We start from the raw sequence: 20,476 nt of genomic DNA, 5'->3' as shown, positions 1-20,476 counted from the left end.
CATAACCTGGTTCCTGCTTCTTCCCATTATTAGGTGTGTGGCTGGGGATGAATGTGACTTAACTTCTCAGAGCCTACATGGCCTCTTCTGTGAAATGGGAATCATAAGATCCCAAATTCAGAGTGTTCTTTTGAAAATTTAAGTAGATAGTATGCATGTTATCACCCTAGAAACATTTTTTAATAGGATCTTGCCATTAGGGCTGAGACTGGACACTGGAAATTTTGACTCAGTTAAGTTACAGAAAGCTATTCTAGTAAAATAATAATAACAATAACTAGGGTTTAATGAACACCTACTATATGCCATCAACTGAGATAAGGGTTTTACATACGTTAGCTCATTTAGTCCTCATAACAATCCTGGGAGTTAGGCAGGGATGGAGAGCAAAATATTGAACAACTAGTATGGCTAAAGCATGGACTAATCAGAAGAGGCCAGGGAAGCCAATCAGAATGGATGTTAACCATAAACAACCAGTATAGCTATATGGGTACATCCTGACTAAGCTCTGGAATTAGGCTCCTACTTTACCAATGAGGAAACTGGAGCTTCATTACCCAAACTCCTCATTACGGAGTTTGGGTAATTGCCCGAAATCACACAGCTCGTCGGTGGCAGAATAAGGAAACCAGTCCAAAAGCATCTGACGCCAAAGCCATTGGTCTTAACAATTACGGCATCCTACCTCCTAGCTCCAGATTTCTGCAGTTGTTTCTGATGCCTGAAATCTGCCATTGATACCCAAAGGATCAAAGTATAGCCTAGGAGGTCTCACATACATCCTTAATAAGTTAGCAGAACTGACATTGAGAGGGAAGAAAAGTCAGTAAACTTCTGACAGTAACAAGATCATAAGCCTTAATCAAGCCTCTTAGTAAATTTATTCCATCAAAAAAAAAAACTTGATTTTAGAAACATGATATTAGCTAGATGAATGGCAAAAAAAGTGATTGAATATAACTTTATTTCTAATAAAGCATTTAATAGCATCTCATGGATGTCTGTTCATAAAATTTAATTAATTAAAATAGGCTTAGATAATAATTCCATTACGTAGATTGAAAAGGGGCTGCAGGTGGCTCCGCTTCACATGCCCTGGCTCTATTTTGGAAAGACTTGATAGCTGAGGAGACACTAGAGCTGACGGTGGGCTGTGTTATATGCAGTATCTTTATTAATAATCTCCAAAGGCTCCCTTGATGAACCTTAATGAAAATTACAGAGCCTGGTCTTTTCAGCACAGTTGCTAAAAAGACATGGAATGACACCAGAATGTCAAGCAGGAACTGGCTCGTCCCTGATGGTTAATTGGAACAAAGGTCTTAATCCTTGTGACGGGGTTGCCCTGCCAAGCAACATGGCAGGATGAGGAATGAAAAGCATTCCTCACTGGAGGCAAGAGTGCCCAAGCCCCCTGCATGCCTCGCGGCATCTGTTCCTCCTTCTCTCTCCCTCCTGTAGTCCCTTTTGGCTTTGTCTCCCTCTCTCCCTTGCTTCTCTCTCTCTTGTCTCTTTCCTCCTCAAACCCCCTTTCTCACCTTGTTCTGAAAAGTCCCTGACAACAGCATCCATAAGGCTGCACTTCTCTTTGAAATGCATCAGAGTTGTCTTTAACATGAACAAGTATTCTTTTTGCAAAATTATTGACAATGGTGAAGACTGAAACTATCTGGTAACAATAGCTGATAAAGCTAATGTTGATTGAATGCTCACCATGTGCCAGACACTATACTAAATAACCTTCCTTACTCACCTCACCTAATACTGACCACGGCCCTGAGAGGAAAATACTATTACCTTCCCCGATTTTCAGACGAGGAACTTGAAATTCTTATAGGATAAATAACTTCCGGCCAATGACACGCAGCCTAGGCAGGAGCGCAAAGACCCTGAGGCCTGCTCGTCTGACTCCCTAAATGTCTAAAGGCAGGGAAATGGTTAGATAAAGTTTTGCATATTACAAAATAGGGAAATGGGTAACCATTAAGTACCATGACTTACGTTAATATTCAATGGCATAAGAAAATGCTTGTGAGTTTAAAGAAGTACGCATTGCAGAGTACGAACACACACACACACACACACCATTTAGGGCAACCTTAGTTTTTTAAAAATCTACTTTTACAGAGAGAGAAAGACATAGAGCTCAGCGTGGGAAAGGGTGGCTGGATTGCTTCTCTTGCTTTTCTCCATGCAGTCCACACTGTTTTTGAACAGGAATCCTGCTCCAGGTTTTCCCATTACCTTTCCACCCCCAAAAGCAGGAGGGTGATGCTGAAGGGAGTGCAAGCAGCAGGAAGGTGTCCAAAGAGCTCTCAGCTTGCAGTCTGGCATTCTGAGGGCCGATCAGGACCCATTACTTCCTGACCTTGAGCGAGTGACTTAACCTCTCTCCCCTCCCACCTCCTTAGCTGTAAAATGGGGGGAAACCGTCCTAATGCAATCTCCATAAATACAGGAACTGATTTTCTGATTTGTCTGTTTCGTTCCCTGCTTATATCTGCAGAGGACTTCAAGAGATGCTTGTTGAATAAATGAACAGATGAGATAAATGGACTGTATATGTAGCATAGGGTGAGAATGAAACGACATCTTTTATGAAGATAAAAGGCCAACACAGAAGACATAATATTTACATCTTAACTCTCTTGGAGCCTCAGTTCCCTCATCTGTAAAATGGAAATTTATAATGCTGATAGATATCTACCTATCAGAACTGTTGTGGGCACCAGAATGAAGTACTTTGTGAAACTGCAACTTCCACGCTAGGATAAGACACGGTAGCTTTCCAACTTTTTAGAGGCAGATGGGCCCCATGGTTTGTAAGGCAGGCTGACTCTGAAGTCCAGTAAAGGCTATAGGATAGATCATGGTTGAAGGCAAAGTCAGGCTGCATGGCCACCGTGCTGGCAGCTCCCACCCCAACAGTGAGTGACCCCTGAGGTACCCTCAGTGAACTCTGGAATCTACAGAAGGGAGCTTGCTATAGCCTGCTGACTTTTGGAATTAGCTGGCAGAGACTGTGTCATCCATCTATTGGGCAGAGCCAGATCAAACCCCAGTGGTCCATGTACCCCTAAGCATGGCTCCTTTTTCAACATAAACCATTCAGGGTAGAGGAAATGGACCACTACATTTAGGCTCAAACACCTGGGGTGAAATTCCAACTATTCCACCTCTATATGTGTGACCTAAAGAAAGGAACTTCTTGGAACTCAGTTTCCTAATTTGTAAAATGGTACTGGTAATGGTACCCAGGGTTATTGTAAAGATAAGACTTGACACTTGCACAGAACACCCTGCACAGTGACCATAGTTGACCTCCATAACTAACTCCCTTGTTTTTCCATTTTTCTCAGAATGTCCAAGGGCACTGTCATCTAGGGAGCCGAGGACCAATCACTCAGTTCTTACTACACTGTAAATTAGTTCATCCTTTTTGAACCAATATGTGTCTAGGAACTGCCCAGTTGGTATATGAAATGGGTTGGTTGAAGCTATTTAGATGTAAATAGAGCAAACGCAGGCACAATTTTAGCAGGAAAGGGTAGTGTGATCAATTCATAATTTTTTTTTGGTCTGATTCAACCTGTATATAGTTGTATAATTACAAATTGTTAATTTTGTTAATTACTAACAAAAATTAGTAGTAGCCACTATTTTTGAGTGTTCAAACTGCACCAGGTTAAGTGCTTTATATACATGATTTTATAAACTATCCTAACGACTCTGCAAAAATCTAGTTCTCTTTCCCATTGCACCTAAGAAAACTGGGACTCAGAGACTAATGCAACTAGCGTGAGTCCCACAGGTAGTAAGTTGAGATACCTAACTTCACATCCAGGCCTGCTTTAATGCAGACTCCATGCCCCTTGGTGGTGTTGAGAGTCACTTGCTTTGAGAAGCCCATATCATTCCCATTTTACAGAGGAGAATTTACTTCCTTTGCTCCAGTTTCCACAGCCAACAAGGGGTAGATGCAGCATTAGAACTCCAGTCTCTGCTCCCAAAGCTGAGGAGTTGGATGTACTTCACCCACAGTACCAGTCTGCCACTCTGCTGAAGTTTGTCTCTCTATTCATCCATTTAACGGTGGAGAAAGTCTAATCTACAGATCAATGATGGCTGTCATTTCTCCAGCACCATCGATGGATTGGTTAATTGGCTAAAAAATGAACCATTTGAAGCATTTCAACTGAAAGAACATTTCCGAGGTTCTTCATCTGTTATCATATACCAAACACTCGGCTTTAATAGTTCAATTAAAGGAAATGACATCATCGCTCTTATACTGGTAAACTCTTGTGTTATTGGTACCCAGCTTGATCTAGAGCTACAAAAAATAATAATAACTATTAAGTGGAGTCTTTATTGAAAATAAATCTTAGCTAGAAGCCCTCCGTGAAAACAGATGAGAGCAAAGCTGCTTTAATTGAAAGGGGAAGATGTAGAGGGTCTCCCCGCTCCCCAACTGGCGGGGCCAAACACACCTCCGTGGTTCCCCTGGGACTCTTAGAAGCATCTTGGGACAACAAGGGGCTGTAGAGCAAGAAAGGTTTTGAGCTTTGTCCATGAATTCAACAAATACTTCTGAGCACTACATGCTGAGTGCTGTGCTAAGTGTGGGCACGTGGAAATGAAAGATGGTACCCCTGCCCTCCGGAAGCTCAGAGTTTGTGGAGAAAAAGAGCGGGTGCAGATGTTTATAAGACGAGTGATCTATAGGCATTTTTTTTTTTTCTTTACTTGCGACTGACGAGGCACAGCAAAGCAACGGTGGGGCTCTACTTTGGAAAAATTGAAAAGGGACCCGTAACTCAGAGCAGAATTTCCTCCATTTTAGCTTCAAGAATGCTCAAAGGCCCCCACCCCCCTCAAGAACAGATCTTGAAACACATGGAATGTGTTTGTAGTTCTATGCAGCCGCTGGGTAGCCTTTCCAAAGAGGATCGCTGTCTGTAAATTATTCATGACTTCTCCGTCATTTCATTCTTCTCTTTTATTAAGTCAAATCCCAGACACAACAAAAAGAAAAACAGTGCAATGAAAAAGTTTGTCTTCTTATAATTTTTGTTTTGTAGAAGAAAATAAAAAATCTAAATGTCTTTTCATTAAGATGTTCCAGTGCGTTCCCTGTACGGTGCTAATTGCCTAATGGCATTAGCATGGTGTGCTGTTTAATAGACCCTCACAATTAGTTGGCAAAGCACTTTAACAGCCATTATCTCCTTTGGGGCTCACAAAGGCTCTGTGAGTGAAACAATCAGCTAGAGCTTTATTCTACAACCATTGAAACTCTGGATAAGATTCAGCTATTTGCCCAGAATCACACACCACATACAGTGTCTATGTTGCAAGGAGTCTGAGGTTTGAAAAACAGCAGCTCCAGTTTAGCCTTAGAATCATGCTTACCAGCTATGTGGCCACAAGAAAATAGGTTAACTTTCCTGCAGTTCCTTCATATGTGATAAGCAACCAGGTAGTCCTTAGTATGTGCCAGAGACTGTTCTCAACTCTCTGCATATCTTTATTCACTTAACCCTGACAATGCTATTATCGCTCCCATTTTATAGATAGAAGTTAAGTAACGTGCCTAAGGTCGTGCAGCTAGTAAGTGGCAGAGCAAGATATAAACTCACGTAGTCTGGCACTGGAGTCCATATTACACCCTCTACTATAGTGATGCTGGGCACACTTTAAAACTAAAATTGTTTGACTTTTTTTTTTTTTTTTTTTGCGGTACGCGGGCCTCTCACCGCTGCGGCCCCTCCCGTTGCGGAGCACAGGCTCCGGACGCGCAGGCTCAGCGGCCATGGCTCACGGGCCGAGCCGCTCGGCGGCATGTGGGATCTTCCCGGACCGGGGCACGAACCCGTGTCCCCTGCGTCGGCAGGCGGACTCTCAACCACTGCCCCACCAGGGAAGCCCCTGTTTGAAATATTTTGAAAATGAAGAAGGAATGTGTGTGCCCAGAGGAAACTCCTGATGGTAGAAATCTTCCTGTTTTCTCAAGCTGCCTCCTCCCCCATGCTTACAGTCAGAGGTCAGTCTGACACAGACCCTGTAAGGTGGCTAAAGTCAACCCATATATCAAATTTTGGTAAAGATAAAACACAAAAGCTATGGATGGAAGTTGTATCACTGTCTTCCTGCTTCCCAGCCGTTGACCTGGCTCAGCCGTGGGATGTGAGCACACTACTCCAGAGACCACTGCTCTCAGGAGTCAGGAGGTCAGGAAAGAGTTTCAGACAAGGCAGTGATGGAGTGACAAGGTCACTTTTGTGTTTGTGATAGCCATGTAGAACATGATAGAACATGAGCTGGAAGGTGGTCAGGCTGAGGCAGGGAGCCCAGACTGAAGCCTGATGGTGGCCTGAACTAGAGTGTTGGTATGAGGAATGGAGAGAAGAAAATGGAATAAAAATTAAAATATTTAGGTTGGAAATGGAGTGTGCAATGAAGTGCAGAACCTATAATCTATCCCAGGTTTGTACAGTAGTGAGTGGAGAGAGAGATTGATGCCATTCCCTGAGACGGAAGTTATATAGGATGAGCAGGTTTGGGGAGAAGGGTGATAAGGGCCCTTAAACGTTCAGACAAAAGACTAGTAGAGTTTGGAGGAGGAAGGGTATCTTTCTGTTATCAGGAAATCCAAGTAGGCTTCATGGAAGAGGTGGCATATGAATGGACAGGAGTTGAACTTATGGAGTAGGCAAGACCCAGGCTGCCACCCAGGCCAAGGGTGCCTACACTGGCCTTTTACATGTGTCTCTGCATTCACCTATGTCAACAGGTATGTGCGGTCAAGGACGAAGCATGACGTTGACATGCGGATTGGAATCCACTCGGGCTCAGTGCTATGTGGCGTGTTGGGTCTACGAAAGTGGCAGTTTGATGTCTGGTCTTGGGATGTGGATATTGCAAACAAACTTGAATCCGGAGGAATCCCTGGGTAAGCCAAAGCAAAACCCTCTTCTTGCTTAACACTTATCATTTGCTCACTTTGTGACAGTGGGTTTCCCATGTGCAGAATTCAGAAGTATATGTCCAAGAAGCAATTATTTTGGAGGTGACAGAACATTAAAACATCATGAGAATATTGGCCTCAAAACTTTAGTGACATTTGTCATAGGCAATGAGGACGGTGAGATGACACTCAGGTGTTCAGGACCTAGCCCTGCAAAGCGTTGGTTTTACATTGATTTTACATTGGAACCAGAAGAGGAGCATTTTAAAAATCCTGGTGTTCCTAAAAAAAAAAAAAAAAAATCCTGGTTTTCCAGACCCCAGACCAGTTCATGTAAAGCAAAATCTGTACAGAATCTATTTTAAGTTCTTAAAGCAATTCTCATGGGCAGCCAGGGTTGAGACTTACAGACCTGCTATATGACCTTACCCTTCCTTTGAAAACTCAGACATATCTTTGAACTTTCCATGATTTGAAATTGTTTGGCTTTTTATTTTTCTGCTTTTTTAATGTCTGTAATTTCCCCTTCCTATCAATCACTATTTATAGGAAAAAAACTCAGATTACTTTTCCTTTCAATGAGCGAGATAGCCCCCAATTCTAAAAGCATCTTGCGTAGTGCTAAATACCATGAATACATCATATCATTTGATCTCACAACACCCCACGTAGTAAATCGTGGCTTCCTTGTTTTAATGGGGAGACAGGCTCGAAGAAATTAAATCTCTCACATAAACGCAGCTATTAAGTGCCTCACTACTCATCACTGTCTTCCATTGTTAATTTATCAGTCCAGTTTGTTCAAGATTGTCCTTATATGAGTCTCCAGTCCCTCTGTGTCCCCAGTGCCTAGCGTGCTGTATAGAACCTAGGAAGAAGGAGGGAGGCGTCCAACGCCACGGCATAATGATTGATAGTCTGTAACCCGCAGTCATGCAGAACCCATACGTAGTTTGTTAAACCATCAGTAGCTACGCCCTACCCTCAGAGTTTCTGATCGCTGTGTCTGGGATGGGAACCGAGAATATGCCTCCCTAACAAGTTCCCAGGTGATGCTGACGCTGCTGGCCTTGGTACCTCATTTTGAGGACCACTGTTCTCAACCTTTAGTTAAATGAAACAATGTATATAAAGTCCTTTGCTCAGGAAATAGCTGTGGTTGTAGTAATGACCCTATGATGTAGCTGTAGGGTCTTGGAAAGACTCTGAAAGTGTATGTTTTTGTCTCAATCCAGCACTGCCATCTACCACTGATGGGTCTTTGGTCTAGTTACTTACTCACTGCCTCTGAGCCAGTTTCACTGTCAGCAAAGTGAGGGGAAAAAAAACGCCTTATCACCTATAGTTGTTGGAAGAATGGAAATTATATGAGATGATCCATGGAACAAAGCACATAGAATACATTTGGCTACAAAGTAACATTTACACAAAATAAGTGTTGCCCAACTGTTAGATCTTATTTACTATCATGACTATTATTGGTATATCCTGGCATTTAAAATTATCAGAAAGTTTCAGATTTACCTGACATTCAATATATGAGAATATTGTCTGAGAACTGACTCATTTCCTTAGAGGGAAATGTAATCCCCAGACACTCAGCTGCAAATGTATTACTCCAAAGCTCAAGGTGAAAATGAACACCTAAAATCCAGTTTCTATCAAAGCATTTAAATATTGATTAGAACTTCAGCAGAAGGATAAGGATGTCTTTCAATATGGAAAACATAATATCGATTTAGGATATGCACATATTAGTCCCCCAAGTGTTGACAGCAGAATAATAAAATGTAGGATCTAGAGAAAATACCAAGTGGGGTGGTATTTCACTTGATTATTTTAAAAGAAAATCAGCCATTAGACTTTACGAAACACGACCAGGAGTTTCATTTTGCCTGGGAGAAAAAGACAGCTTTCAAGCATCCAGCTCTGAGCGTGATCTGAGAAAGACTGGGACATCTATTCATTTCATGGAAGGTCAAACATCTTTTCTATTCTTCTAGGTCAACACTACTGAGTTCCTATGTATTGACAAAATTTATCATGAGAATATCTTGTAATTAGCACTTTTCTCAAGAGAGCTCAAAACATCTTTCACATGCTTTTATTTTTAATACAGGCGTACCTTGGAGATATTGCAAATTGTTCCAGACCACCACAATAAAGCAAATATTGCAGTAAAGCGAGTCACACGAATTTTTGGTTTCCCAGTGTATATAAGTTATGTTAACACTATACCATAGTCTGTTACGTGTGCAATAACATTATGTCTAAAGAAATCAATATACATACCTCAATTAAAAAATACTTTATTGCTAAAAAATGCTAACCATCATCTGAGCCTTCAGCTAGTTGTAATCTTTTTGCAACAGTAACATCAGAAATCACTGATCACAGATCATCATAGCAAATACAATGAAAAAGTCTGAAATATTTTGAGAATTACCAAAATGTGACACAGGGACATGAAGTGAACAAACGCTCTTGCAAAGACAGACTCACTCAACTCAGGGTTGCCACAAACCTTCAATTTGGAAAAAATGAAGTATCTGTGCAGTACAAAAAAGGGAAGCCCAATAAAACGAGGTATGCCTGTATCTTACCTCACGTTTGAAATCAATGTCTATATACAAGGATACTTATTTGGAAAACATGCAGAATGTGCCTTAAATGAACAGAAATGCATTGTTTGTGGTTTCTGTTTCTTTACATGTCCTTTGCAGTGGATTATTCTCTCTGTAAGAAAGAACTTAGCAGGATGGGTAAGGGGGGTAACAGGAGAAGTCGAGGCAGCACTGAAGAAAATGCATTTGGAAACATCACTTGAAAAAAATTGTTTCCTTGGATATATTGTTTCTAGAATCCAAAAGCCAAGCAAAGTCTTAAGTATCTACCTTATTCATTCATTCATTCATTTAAAAGAGCACTAAAGTCAGCCTAGGGAAATGAATTTGTACTGAATCAGGGAGTAGGAAATTGTGTGGAAAACACAGCGTGAGCATTCTAAGCAGGAAGAATGGCTTGTTCTGAGTTTAGTAGGTGTGAAGTAGCACCTTGATTTTGACGACATGCCAATTACTTGATTAGCTGGAGAGAGTGTCAGAGAATGAGCCTTGAAGTCGCAGGGCCCAGAAAGTGGAGGTCTTAGAGACCTTGTTCAGAATTTAAAGTGTACCCTATAAGCCTTGAGGAGGCATGGAATAAACAACAGGAATAAGATAATGGCATTTTAAAAAATAATCCTAATAATTTAAGGGTTTGTTCTTGTAGCATGTGCAGTGCACCATGCACTGTTTTAACTACTTTACACGAATCAACTCTTATAATACTCATGAAGACCCTGAAAAATGGGTACTATTATTTTTCCCATTGTTATGGGTGAGATAACAGACTCATAGAAAGCTTAAATAACTTGCCCAAGATCTCTCAGCTAGCAAGTGGCAGAGCTAGGGTTTCAATCCAGGGAGTGTGGCCAAAGGATCCGTGCTTGTAACCACCGAGCTAGTCTACCCAGACCACAATGCACCACAATAAGTAGTCTGAGTTAGGCAATTATGAGAACAGAAAAACTCTTGCCCAGAAGGATTTACCATGTGACATTCCCACAATTCACATCTGATCTTTAAGGCTCTTGATGTCATCTGTTGTTTTGCTAAAAAAGAAATGTGAATCTTGAACTATGATGGCTGATATGAGTCTCTTACCTTGTGAGTGAGCCTAGCCAGCTGCCAGCCTGCACGTATCCACAGCTGTGTTCTCTTCTGCTTTCCATATACACATTACAAGGGAAATTACATCTTACAGTGGTTTTCCTAAAGGACCCTCCATGTAGCCCTGTGGACTTATAAGACCTGCCTTTGTTCTTAAGAAGATTATAGACAAGTTGAAGAAATAAGGCACAAATATGTGAAAATTGAAAAGGTAGGAAAAGTTCCAAAACAGTAAGCACTACATTTGCATGGTGATAGGACAAGAATTGCCGTTGAGTTCAGAAACATTTATGGAACTTGTTTTTCCAAAATAGTCAACATGACTGAAAAAATCACTGATTCTTAAAAGTTGCTGGGATCAGGCTGACAGAAGAAAAACCAAAGGAAGTGCTTAAATGTGGCTCAATGGGGCTGCGATTTATCAGAGTCTACAGCGACCCTTGGGGTGAAGTTGGTGATAGATACCTGCTCATTGATTTCTGCTTATACTTTTGTTTTCTTTTATTCTTTCTACTTTTTCAGGGGAACAGATACTGTCCTTGAGGACACGTCCTCACAGCACCCATGCACAGCCCTGATGTTGGGTTTGCACAGGACCGAAAACAGAGGGCCTTTGCAAGCCACGTCAGGTGTATAACAACCTATGCTTTGTCCACACAGGAGGATTCACATTTCCAAAGCCACGCTGGACTGCCTCAACGGTGACTATAATGTGGAAGAGGGTCATGGTAAAGAGAGGAACGAATTCTTGAGGAAGCATAATATAGAGACCTATTTAATTAAGCAGCCTGAGGAGAGTCTGCTGTCTTTGCCTGAAGACATCGTCAAGGAATCCGTGAGCTCCTCAGACAGCAGAAACAGTGGGGCGACATTCACAGAAGGATCCTGGAGCCCCGAACTGCCCTTTGATAACATAGTGGGGAAACAGAACGTAAGTCCCGGCTTGCTTCTTGTGAATGCATGTGCACCTCCAACCCAGTTGCCTCAGAGAAGACCAATTCATCTTTAACCCTTTCTCTGCTGAGTGCCTTAATCGTAATTGATCAAATGTATCACCTCAGGACAGAATTAACCTACGTATGTCATTTCAGGAAATGCCAGAAATACCAGAGGGTTCCCACCACCGTCTCCTTTTTTTTTTTTTTTTTTTTTGACCTAGCTAAAAATAAATGTCACGTGAAGCTGAATTATAATTTTACCAAAATTAATTACTCATGTTGGAAAGGATAAACCTCATCTTATTAAACTAACAACAAAGGGGGAAGGGCAAGTCCATGCGAATGTAATTTTTTTAGGTAGTTGGCTGGCTAGGAGTACCGAGGTGCCCTCTGAAATTTAAAATCAGGAGGGCATTGTTGATTTGGAAATATAAAAGATGCAAGCGAGGTAAGGATGAGGGCATTTGAGAGTAGTAAGCAATTTCAAAGCCACCCACATAATGCTATTCTTATGTAGTGTGGATTTGCATCTTCCATGAGGGATAAAGCAACAAAGTCAGTACATCAGGTGTAAGTTATCAGTCATCAAATTATTTTTAAAAGTATATCTTCAAATACCAGAATCACACTAAACCCAGTGAGCTGCTCTGACACTGAGAGGCACCAGAGAACTGAAGTTGATCAAGGGAGAACCAGAGTGGATTCAGAGATGCTCCCCTCTCCAGAATGCTTGTTCAGAGCATGGGCAAAATCACCTGCTCTAACAGGTTTTCCCTTCCCTTCCCTTAGGCCAGGCACATATAGTTGAACTCATGTAAGTTGTGTGACTTCATTGTGCTTTTTTAAAGAAACTAACCCAAGAAAAGCCACTATATAAGGCTTGTAAACAGCTTCTGACATTCTCCCGAGCCAAGGAAGAGCTGACAGTACTATGAAATAAATAGACCAAATTGATAGTGTCTGGAGCTTTATGAAGACATATATGTGTTCATTGTTCTAATCCACAGACCTGAACATTTCTCATTAAGAAAAATCTGTCTGCTTAAAGACATTTAAAATGGAAGAGGTTAAAATGCTGAAAGACTTGCCTCTTTTTTCCGCATTTGAAAGATTGATGGGGCGCTCTGAGGCCAGGTTAACCTTGGTTTCCTTCCAGCTCTGTGTGAAGGAGCTAAGGATCAATGCATGGACCCCATTCACTGGTCAAAGATGCAGGTTGAACCCTTGAACCCAGCCCGCATGCCTTGCAAGAGCCTTTAATATTCTTTTGTGAGTGTTTACTTTCCCCCCAAATTATTATGCCTACACAAGTCAGCACTGATTTCAGCGCCTACCTCTTTCCATCCCTGAATTGGTATGCATGGTACAATTTGCTATTATAGAATATTACAGTCTTAAATACTTCCTGGAGTTGGTGCATGCCCAGCTGAAAGTACCCTCTGTTTCCTCTGCCTATCGTTAGCTTGAGCCTGAAGGCTGCTTATTTTAAAAAGATGCATGCCTCACCCTGAACACTTCAATAATTCCGCATAAAGTTTTCTCTCTTGGTTTTTTGTTTTTCATTTTCTTTTTGGTCTTTCCTTTTGAAAAACTCTGTCCGTTTAAACTGATTGTGGAAATGGGGATAATTCCTAATTGTTCTCATCTCAGTGTGTACCTATCCTTGCTACTAGGAATTGAGAACCCAGAAGAGAGGTAGAGGTGCTCGGTTTTAAGTCATGATTGATTGATCTGGTAGAATTATATAGGAATACTGGAAATATTTATCTGCTGATTTCCTAAAGATATTTACTGATGTCATCAAATAGTTTTTATAAAAGATGTCATTATTAGTCAAAGATCATTATTCTTGGTGTTTAACCATACCATATATTTCTTATGATGCCTGAGTTTTGCCTGTCTTTGCCATCTTCAACATGAATAATCTCAATTTTTTTTTATGTCTTCATACTTAAGAGCCAATGAATGTATGCTGATATTCATAAATAACCAAGTGGCACTAATAACATTTTGGAAATTATTGAGTCAATTAAAATGGTCACAAGCATCAGAATTGCACTTATGCTTAGCTCTGGAAGTCAGTGATCCATATGTGCGATTCAGAGACATAATGTGTGCCTGGAAGAGATCAAAACTGGTCTGGCTGAGCCTGTGCTCTGCCAAAACACCCAGTCAATACCACAGAAAGCCCAGACCATCTGGCTGTTTGCATAACACAGATAAAACATACTAATGCTTCACTGGGGATTTGCTAGCTGAATTGGCCAGATGTTTTAGTTTCTATTGATTCACAAAGTATGCTTTGAAATATTTTTAACGACATTGGTATGTCATGCCATAATCTGTGCTATATAGACAGCAGATGTTCAGATAGTTGCATTCTCATGTATTCATTCATTCAATAAAGATTAATTGAGCATCTGTTACATGCCAACTACTGCCAGTAATAAAAGAGGAGGGACAGAAGAAACACGTTGGAGATAAAGTCAGCCGGTAGTGTATACGCTTCGTGAAGACAGGAATTGTATCTGTTTCCCGTATCACTGTTTAGTTCATGATTAGAACAATACCTGGTAAGTGACAGGACTTGCTTGCAGTTTGCTGAATGAAAGAATTAAATGATAGATGTGGGTGGTACAGGAGAAGACCCAGTCAAGTTTGACTTCCAGGTTTTTTGCTTGGATGTGACTGATTCGATGGTGGAACTGCCCACTGAAATAAAAAATAGTGGAATGGAAGGAGATTGGGTGAGAAACACTAAGAATTTAGTTAAGGACGTGTTGAACTTGAAATGCCTAGGAGAGGTCCAGGGAGAGATATCCAAAAGGCTATTGAACACACACTTCTGAAGCTCAGGCATGAAAAAACTATGCAAGGGATGTGAGTCTGGAAGTATTTGAGTGCTAGATGAAGCCACCCATGAGAATGAAAGAGAGAACTGCAAGGAATATGTAAACTAAAACACTAAGAAGGTACAAGACAGACCTATAGGAACACCAGATGGAGGTGAAAGAGAGTCAGGATCCCGTGACAGAGACAGATAGGAAGCAAAGGGACCAGAAGAGGATTAGGCAATGTGGTATCATGGAAGCCTACAGAACGGAGCATTTTGAGAAGAACAGGGCGATCAACACTGTCAAATGTAGCCAAGAGGTGCAGGAAGATGAAGACTGGACACTGCCAGTGGGAATTGGATTGGAAAACATCATTGGCAAGAGACAGATTTGACACAGTGGTGACGTCAGAAGCCAAATTGTCCCAGTTGATAAGTGAGAGCTCTGGATTTCCAAGAACCCCAACTCTATCCCAGTCCCCTCTCGGCTCCCCATTTCAGGAGTCTGTCAGTGGTTTGCAGGAGCAAAAAAGTCACTTAGCATTATTTCTGGCCCCTATCTGAGTCTTCCAGTCCCTGTCTGTGCCTGAAGATAATCTCTTGTTTGTGATGGTGTGCATCTTCCCAGCCCTTATAATCTGTGTCCAGTTAAGCTAAAATTGTTGGTTCAGTCCACTCTTGGACACCCTGAGCACTTATGCTTTGCATCCCTGACTCCTGACATGGGCCAGTGTTCTGCCCACTGATTTGGTATCCTGGATCCCTGAATCCTGGCTCAGATACCTGTGAGGCTTCCTATGCTCTGAGCCTCTGAATGGAATGAAATTAAGAAAACTAGAAGGCAAGAGGCTTATGATCACAGGTGGACTATTGAAATGTAAGGTTACAAAAGTAGAAGTAGGTAGTTGAAGTACACCAAAAGTGAACATTTTTGACATGGGGGAGGATGTCCAGAAATTTCAAGGCTAAGTTGTTGGAATGAGTCATCAAAATGGTCATTGAATCTCTCAGAATAAAGACAAAATTTGAGATGGAAATGAAGACTTAAGAAAAGGGTCCTCATATGAAAGATTGTATTTTCCCCTTCTGGTTGCATGCTACAACTAAAAGCTGTTTGTAAGCTTGAGCTCTGGTTCATTCAATTATTTAACAGATGTTAGTATTCTAGATGCTGAGGATGGAGTAATGAGAGGACAGACTTGATTCCTGTCCTCCAAGAGTTACATTTTAAGGGAGTGGAGAATGCAGACAATTAACCAAAACACAAAAGTTCTGAGAAGGAAATATAGATGAATATGTCACTAGGGGGCAGATAGAATTACTGCAGATAGGGTCGTCAAGAGACCTCTGAAAATGTGACTTGAGTGCCGAAAGGACCCTGCATTTGAATAATCAGGAAAAGAGCATTAGAGATAGAGGAAACGGCTAGTGCAAAGGCCCTGGGGTGGGAAAAATTTGGTATGTTAGAGCAAAAAGGCCCAAGTGGCTAGAGCATAGTGAGTAGGGAAAGAAGGAATACAAGAAGAAGTTAAAGGAGACAGACATTGATCTTGAAAACCTAGCTGACTTTGGATTTTATTCTAAGGGAAGTGATAGAGATATTTTAAGCTGGCCAGTGACATGATCGGATTTAGATGTTTAAGAGATCGCTTTAGCTGCCTGTGGAGAATGGATTGTAGGGACCAAGAATGGACTCCTTAGACAAACAGCATCTTTACTTATGATTTACAAGAGGATACCAAAGGGTGAAGCTTTTATGTCGCTATAAAGTGTATTGTGTAACGATATGAATCATTTTAACTTGATTTTTATGACAAGTGATAATGCCAAGAGAGGTGGAGCCACCCTTTTAGAAGCAAACCCCCTTTTAGAGCCTGGGTGCTGTCCCTCATATATTGAGAAATCATCGCCATTGTCCCATCCATCCCTTTCACATTGATCACAGCATCAGAACCCAGGCATTTTTCTATTACTCCTCCAGACCTTTTAAAAGAATCACCTGGGGAAAAGTACACATTTGGTACTTCCGTTTTCTATATTAGTTGTTTCTGCAGAGTAGAAGTCATTTGGTCATTATTGTTATCATGAAGTTCATATGTGTACTGTGAAGACTGAAAACACAAAAGAAATTTCTGTACAGGCAAACCTCAGAGATATCGCAGGTCTGGTTCCAGACCACCACCATAAAGCAAATATCACGATAAAGCAAGTCACACTGATTTTTTGGTTTCCCAGCGCATATAAGTTATATTAACACTACACTGTAGTCTGTTAAGTGTGCAATAGCATTATATCTAAAAAGACAATGTACGCAAGTGTAATTAAAAAACGCTTTATTGCTAAAAAATGCTAACCATCATCTGAGCCTTCAGCAAGTCATAATAGTAACATCACAGGTCACCGATCACAGGTCACCATAACAAATATAACTATTATGAAAAAGTTTGAAATGTTGTGAGAATTACCAAAATCTGACACAGACATACCAAGTAAGCAAATACTGCTTTTAAAAATGGCACCAATAGACCTGCTTGATGCAGGGTTGCCACAAACCTTCAATTTATAAAGCTCGCAGTATCTGCAAAGCACAATAAAGTGAAGCGCGATAAAACAAGGTATGCCTGTGTTCTGCACAACAAGACCGAAAGCAGATGTGTTTCATTGCCAGGAATATAGATAAATATCCATAGCATCATTAACGCTAATAGAAGTAGAGAGCTTGGGACCAGGTACCGTGTTGGGAGCATTGCTCACTCATCTTCTTTGCATTTCATTCTCACATCAACCTTACTGGGTAAGTGTGACGTGCCTGTTTTACAAGTGACAAAATTGTGATTTGAGAGATCCGTTAGTTTTTTGAAGGATATACAGTGAATGAACAACAGAATTGGAATTAGAACCCAGTTATGTCTGACTCCAAAAAAACCACACACTCTCCATCAGGCTGCATTGCCTCCCCTTTTGGTCCTGAAGATATATGCTGCGTTTCTACCTACCACCTTGTTTCCTGGTCAGTTAGTATTAAAAGGTTGTGTGCGTGTGTGTGAGTGTGTGTATTCACCCTCTGAAGCTAGGTCACTCTCTCAACAGGGATATTTAGAAATTTTCTGTGAAAGCTCCAGGAAAAGACCAGCTTCTCCTCCAGGTAGCGTTAGCATACCCCTAACATCTCATACCCTGAGTGTCCTGATGTGATCATTGTTTGCATGGAAAGGGCTAAGCAGGGCAGTCGCTCAAGTCTGCCTAGGAATAAAACAATCATTTGATTTAGTCACACTTAAGACTGCAGAATGTTGACACCAGAAGAAAAGGAAATGTGTAGGGAGTGGGGCTGGCCATGGTGGAAAGCAGGCTGTAAGAACATATTTATGTTACTATGTTTTTATCAGTCCCAGCTGGGACTTTTCTTAGATCCTTTTTTCTGTATCCACTGGAAGAAAAAATTCTCATCTGATTGCCTTGCTGATCAAAACCATGTTGACCTGTTGCTGAGAGCCGTTTCCTCAGAGTAAACCAGTTAGTCCTGTAAGCTGTGAGTCTCATGATCTTGGGGCAAATCTCTGCAGGACCCAAAATTTACCCATATGATAGTGGGAAGGGCCAGAATGGAAACCCAAGAGAACTGAGTTATGGCCCTGCTTTCTCCACTTACTATTGCAAGGCCTTAGGGAACCACGTCTCCCCTCCAAACCTCAGTGTTCCTAACCGTACAATGCCAGAACTGGACTGGATGATCCCATCACTTCCTTTCAGCTCCAACATTGCCTATTCAGTTTCTCAGCCTCAGACACATGCTGGGAGTCTGTTTCTACACTGGTGAGTTACCTACACTTCGGAATCCTGCCACCCAAAGCCCAGAGAACCAAATAATTCCCTGGAAAGTAATGGGGTTATCCAGTTTACAATTTTCCTAGTATAACAATTTAGCATAACTGTCATCCTAATGAACTGTCTTAAAGTGTTAATACCAAATCGGAAGCAAGAGTTAAAGCGAAAAAAATTATTGAGGTAAAAATCTCACCTTACTAGGGGATGGGATTGGCCCTTTCTCTCAGCATTCTGGATAACTGCATTTTGCACCAAACCAAACATCATTATCAACATCATCACATTTCGCCATCTTTCAGAGTCCTGTTTTCAACATGATCTTTATGTTCTCCTGTTGAGAAATATTGATCACTAGGGCTTGATTTCTTTCCTTCTGTTTCTGTCCCTAAAGGTGAGGTGCAAACTAAGTGGCTGACCCCTTCTTTTTGCATATAAAAGCCCAGAAGACAAAGAACACTCTTAGGGCTTCCCTGGTGGCGCAGTGGTTGAGAGTCCGCCTGCCGATGCAGGGGACACGGGTTCGTACCCCGGTCCGGGAGGATCCCACATGCCGCGGAGCGGCTGGGCCCGTGAGCCATGGCCACTGAGCCTGCGCGTCCGGAGCCTGTGCTCCGCAACGGGAGAGGCCACGACAGTGAGAGGCCCGCGTACCGCACAAAACACTCTTAATTCAAACTCATTTTACTTTTATCATTTGACTTGGGCAAGTCAGTCCCCCTAAGATGTTCGTTTGTTTCCTCATTCATTCAGCCACTGATTATTCAACTACTTAATGAACTACAATTTCCCAAGCATTGTGCTGGGTGCTGAGGTTGGGAAGATGCAGAAGGAGGTGCAAAACTGTCGAGGAGCTCACAGGCCGGTGGTATTACTAACAGGGCAACAGGCTAAGTGGACATCGCTGTCTTTCTAGCAGGACTGAATATTGATCCCAGGCAATCAGGGAAGACCTTCCCAAGGAAATGACTGTTAAGCTGAGATCTATAGACAAGCAGGAGTGAGGCCAACAGTGAGGGAACACGACCCCAGGAGGAGGGAAGCAGTCAGGCCACCATCTCAGCCTGGCTTTCTGCTCCTCAAGACCAAACCAAGTGCTTCTCTTTCCCCTCAGAGAACTCTGACCTGAAATGTCTACCCCGAAAAATGCCTGAAATACTGGCTATTGGTCTTGAAGAGGAAGCTGTGTTTTCAGAGTTTGCTGCTTCAGTGATAAGCTGCTGAGGATCTAATTGCCGTGTTGTCTTGATACCCAGGAAACCACAGGCAGGTTTTTCCTCCATAGGTAATTTCTTTTGAACCATTTTAACATCAGATGAAGTTCTGATGTGCATTGGGTGGGACATCTGTAGGCTTTCGGGGTAGAGACCATGAAGGACTCTGGACATTTCCCTGAAGCCCATCTGCACTCTAATGGTAAGGCGGCTTTTACAGACCACAGAACTCCCCAGCCTGCTTTTAGCCCTGACTCTGAAGAGAGCAGCTGAGTTCAGCCAGGAAGAGTCATTAGAGGGACCTGGTTTTTCACTCTCTTCAGAAAGGCAAATGGATTTGAAGCCTTCCAGAGAGCGCTGAGTGGATTAAGTAGACAATTTGATCCATTAACTTTGACGCATCATCCCCCCTTTCTCTGAAGTTCTAGAGGTAGACTAAGGTGGAAAAGATAAAGGTAGAGAGAAGCTTGTGGCTCACGCAGAATTGCAGCTCTGGAGGCGAGCATTTAAGTTGGCACAAGACACAGCCTGTGGTTACCGCATAGCCAACAACTGGCTGAAACTATGCTAAACTGGTTGGACTCTTCTTTTACCAGGGATTGACTGGTTGTTTGGGGAGCCATAAACATCTGAGGAACTGGAACCAACGAATGCAACAGTATTTTAAATATGTGAAGATAAGTGTATAATATTCTAAATGTGTGAAGATAGATAGGAAGAGAAGAGCAAAAATCTGGATTTTTTTCTGACTTATTTCCTCGCTTTGAAAAAATAGAACTGGGATTTAAGTTTTATTAAACTTAATGCCACTTTCGCTATGAGTGGGCTGAGAGGTGTCCTTGTAAAAGTTCTTCATTGAGCTATGTCAGGATTTTCCCATCTTTTCTCCACCAAGAAGACCTTTCATTTCTCTGCCGGTGCGATTCATATGCATTAAGGTTTCTCTTTCCAAAGAAAATTGCATTTGTATTCCCCTTTTTTAATAT

General features: G+C 41.7%; 1 protein-coding gene across 1 annotated transcript in view; it reads left to right on the top strand.

The window, feature by feature from the left end:
- ADCY8 (adenylate cyclase 8) overlaps positions 1–20,476 on the top strand; it is a 220,710-nt gene that overhangs the window by 98,315 nt on the left and 101,919 nt on the right. The window contains exons 6-7 of the mRNA XM_032610032.1: positions 6,797–6,955; positions 11,341–11,611. Of these exons, the coding sequence (XP_032465923.1) occupies positions 6,797–6,955; positions 11,341–11,611 (430 nt within the window). The remainder of the gene's footprint in view (positions 1–6,796; positions 6,956–11,340; positions 11,612–20,476) is intronic.

Source organism: Phocoena sinus, chromosome 17 (genome assembly GCF_008692025.1).
Source record: "Phocoena sinus isolate mPhoSin1 chromosome 17, mPhoSin1.pri, whole genome shotgun sequence".
NCBI lineage: Eukaryota > Metazoa > Chordata > Mammalia > Artiodactyla > Phocoenidae > Phocoena > Phocoena sinus.
The sequence above is the reverse complement of the archived record's forward strand: the minus strand, read 5'-3'. Positions and strand labels throughout refer to the sequence as shown.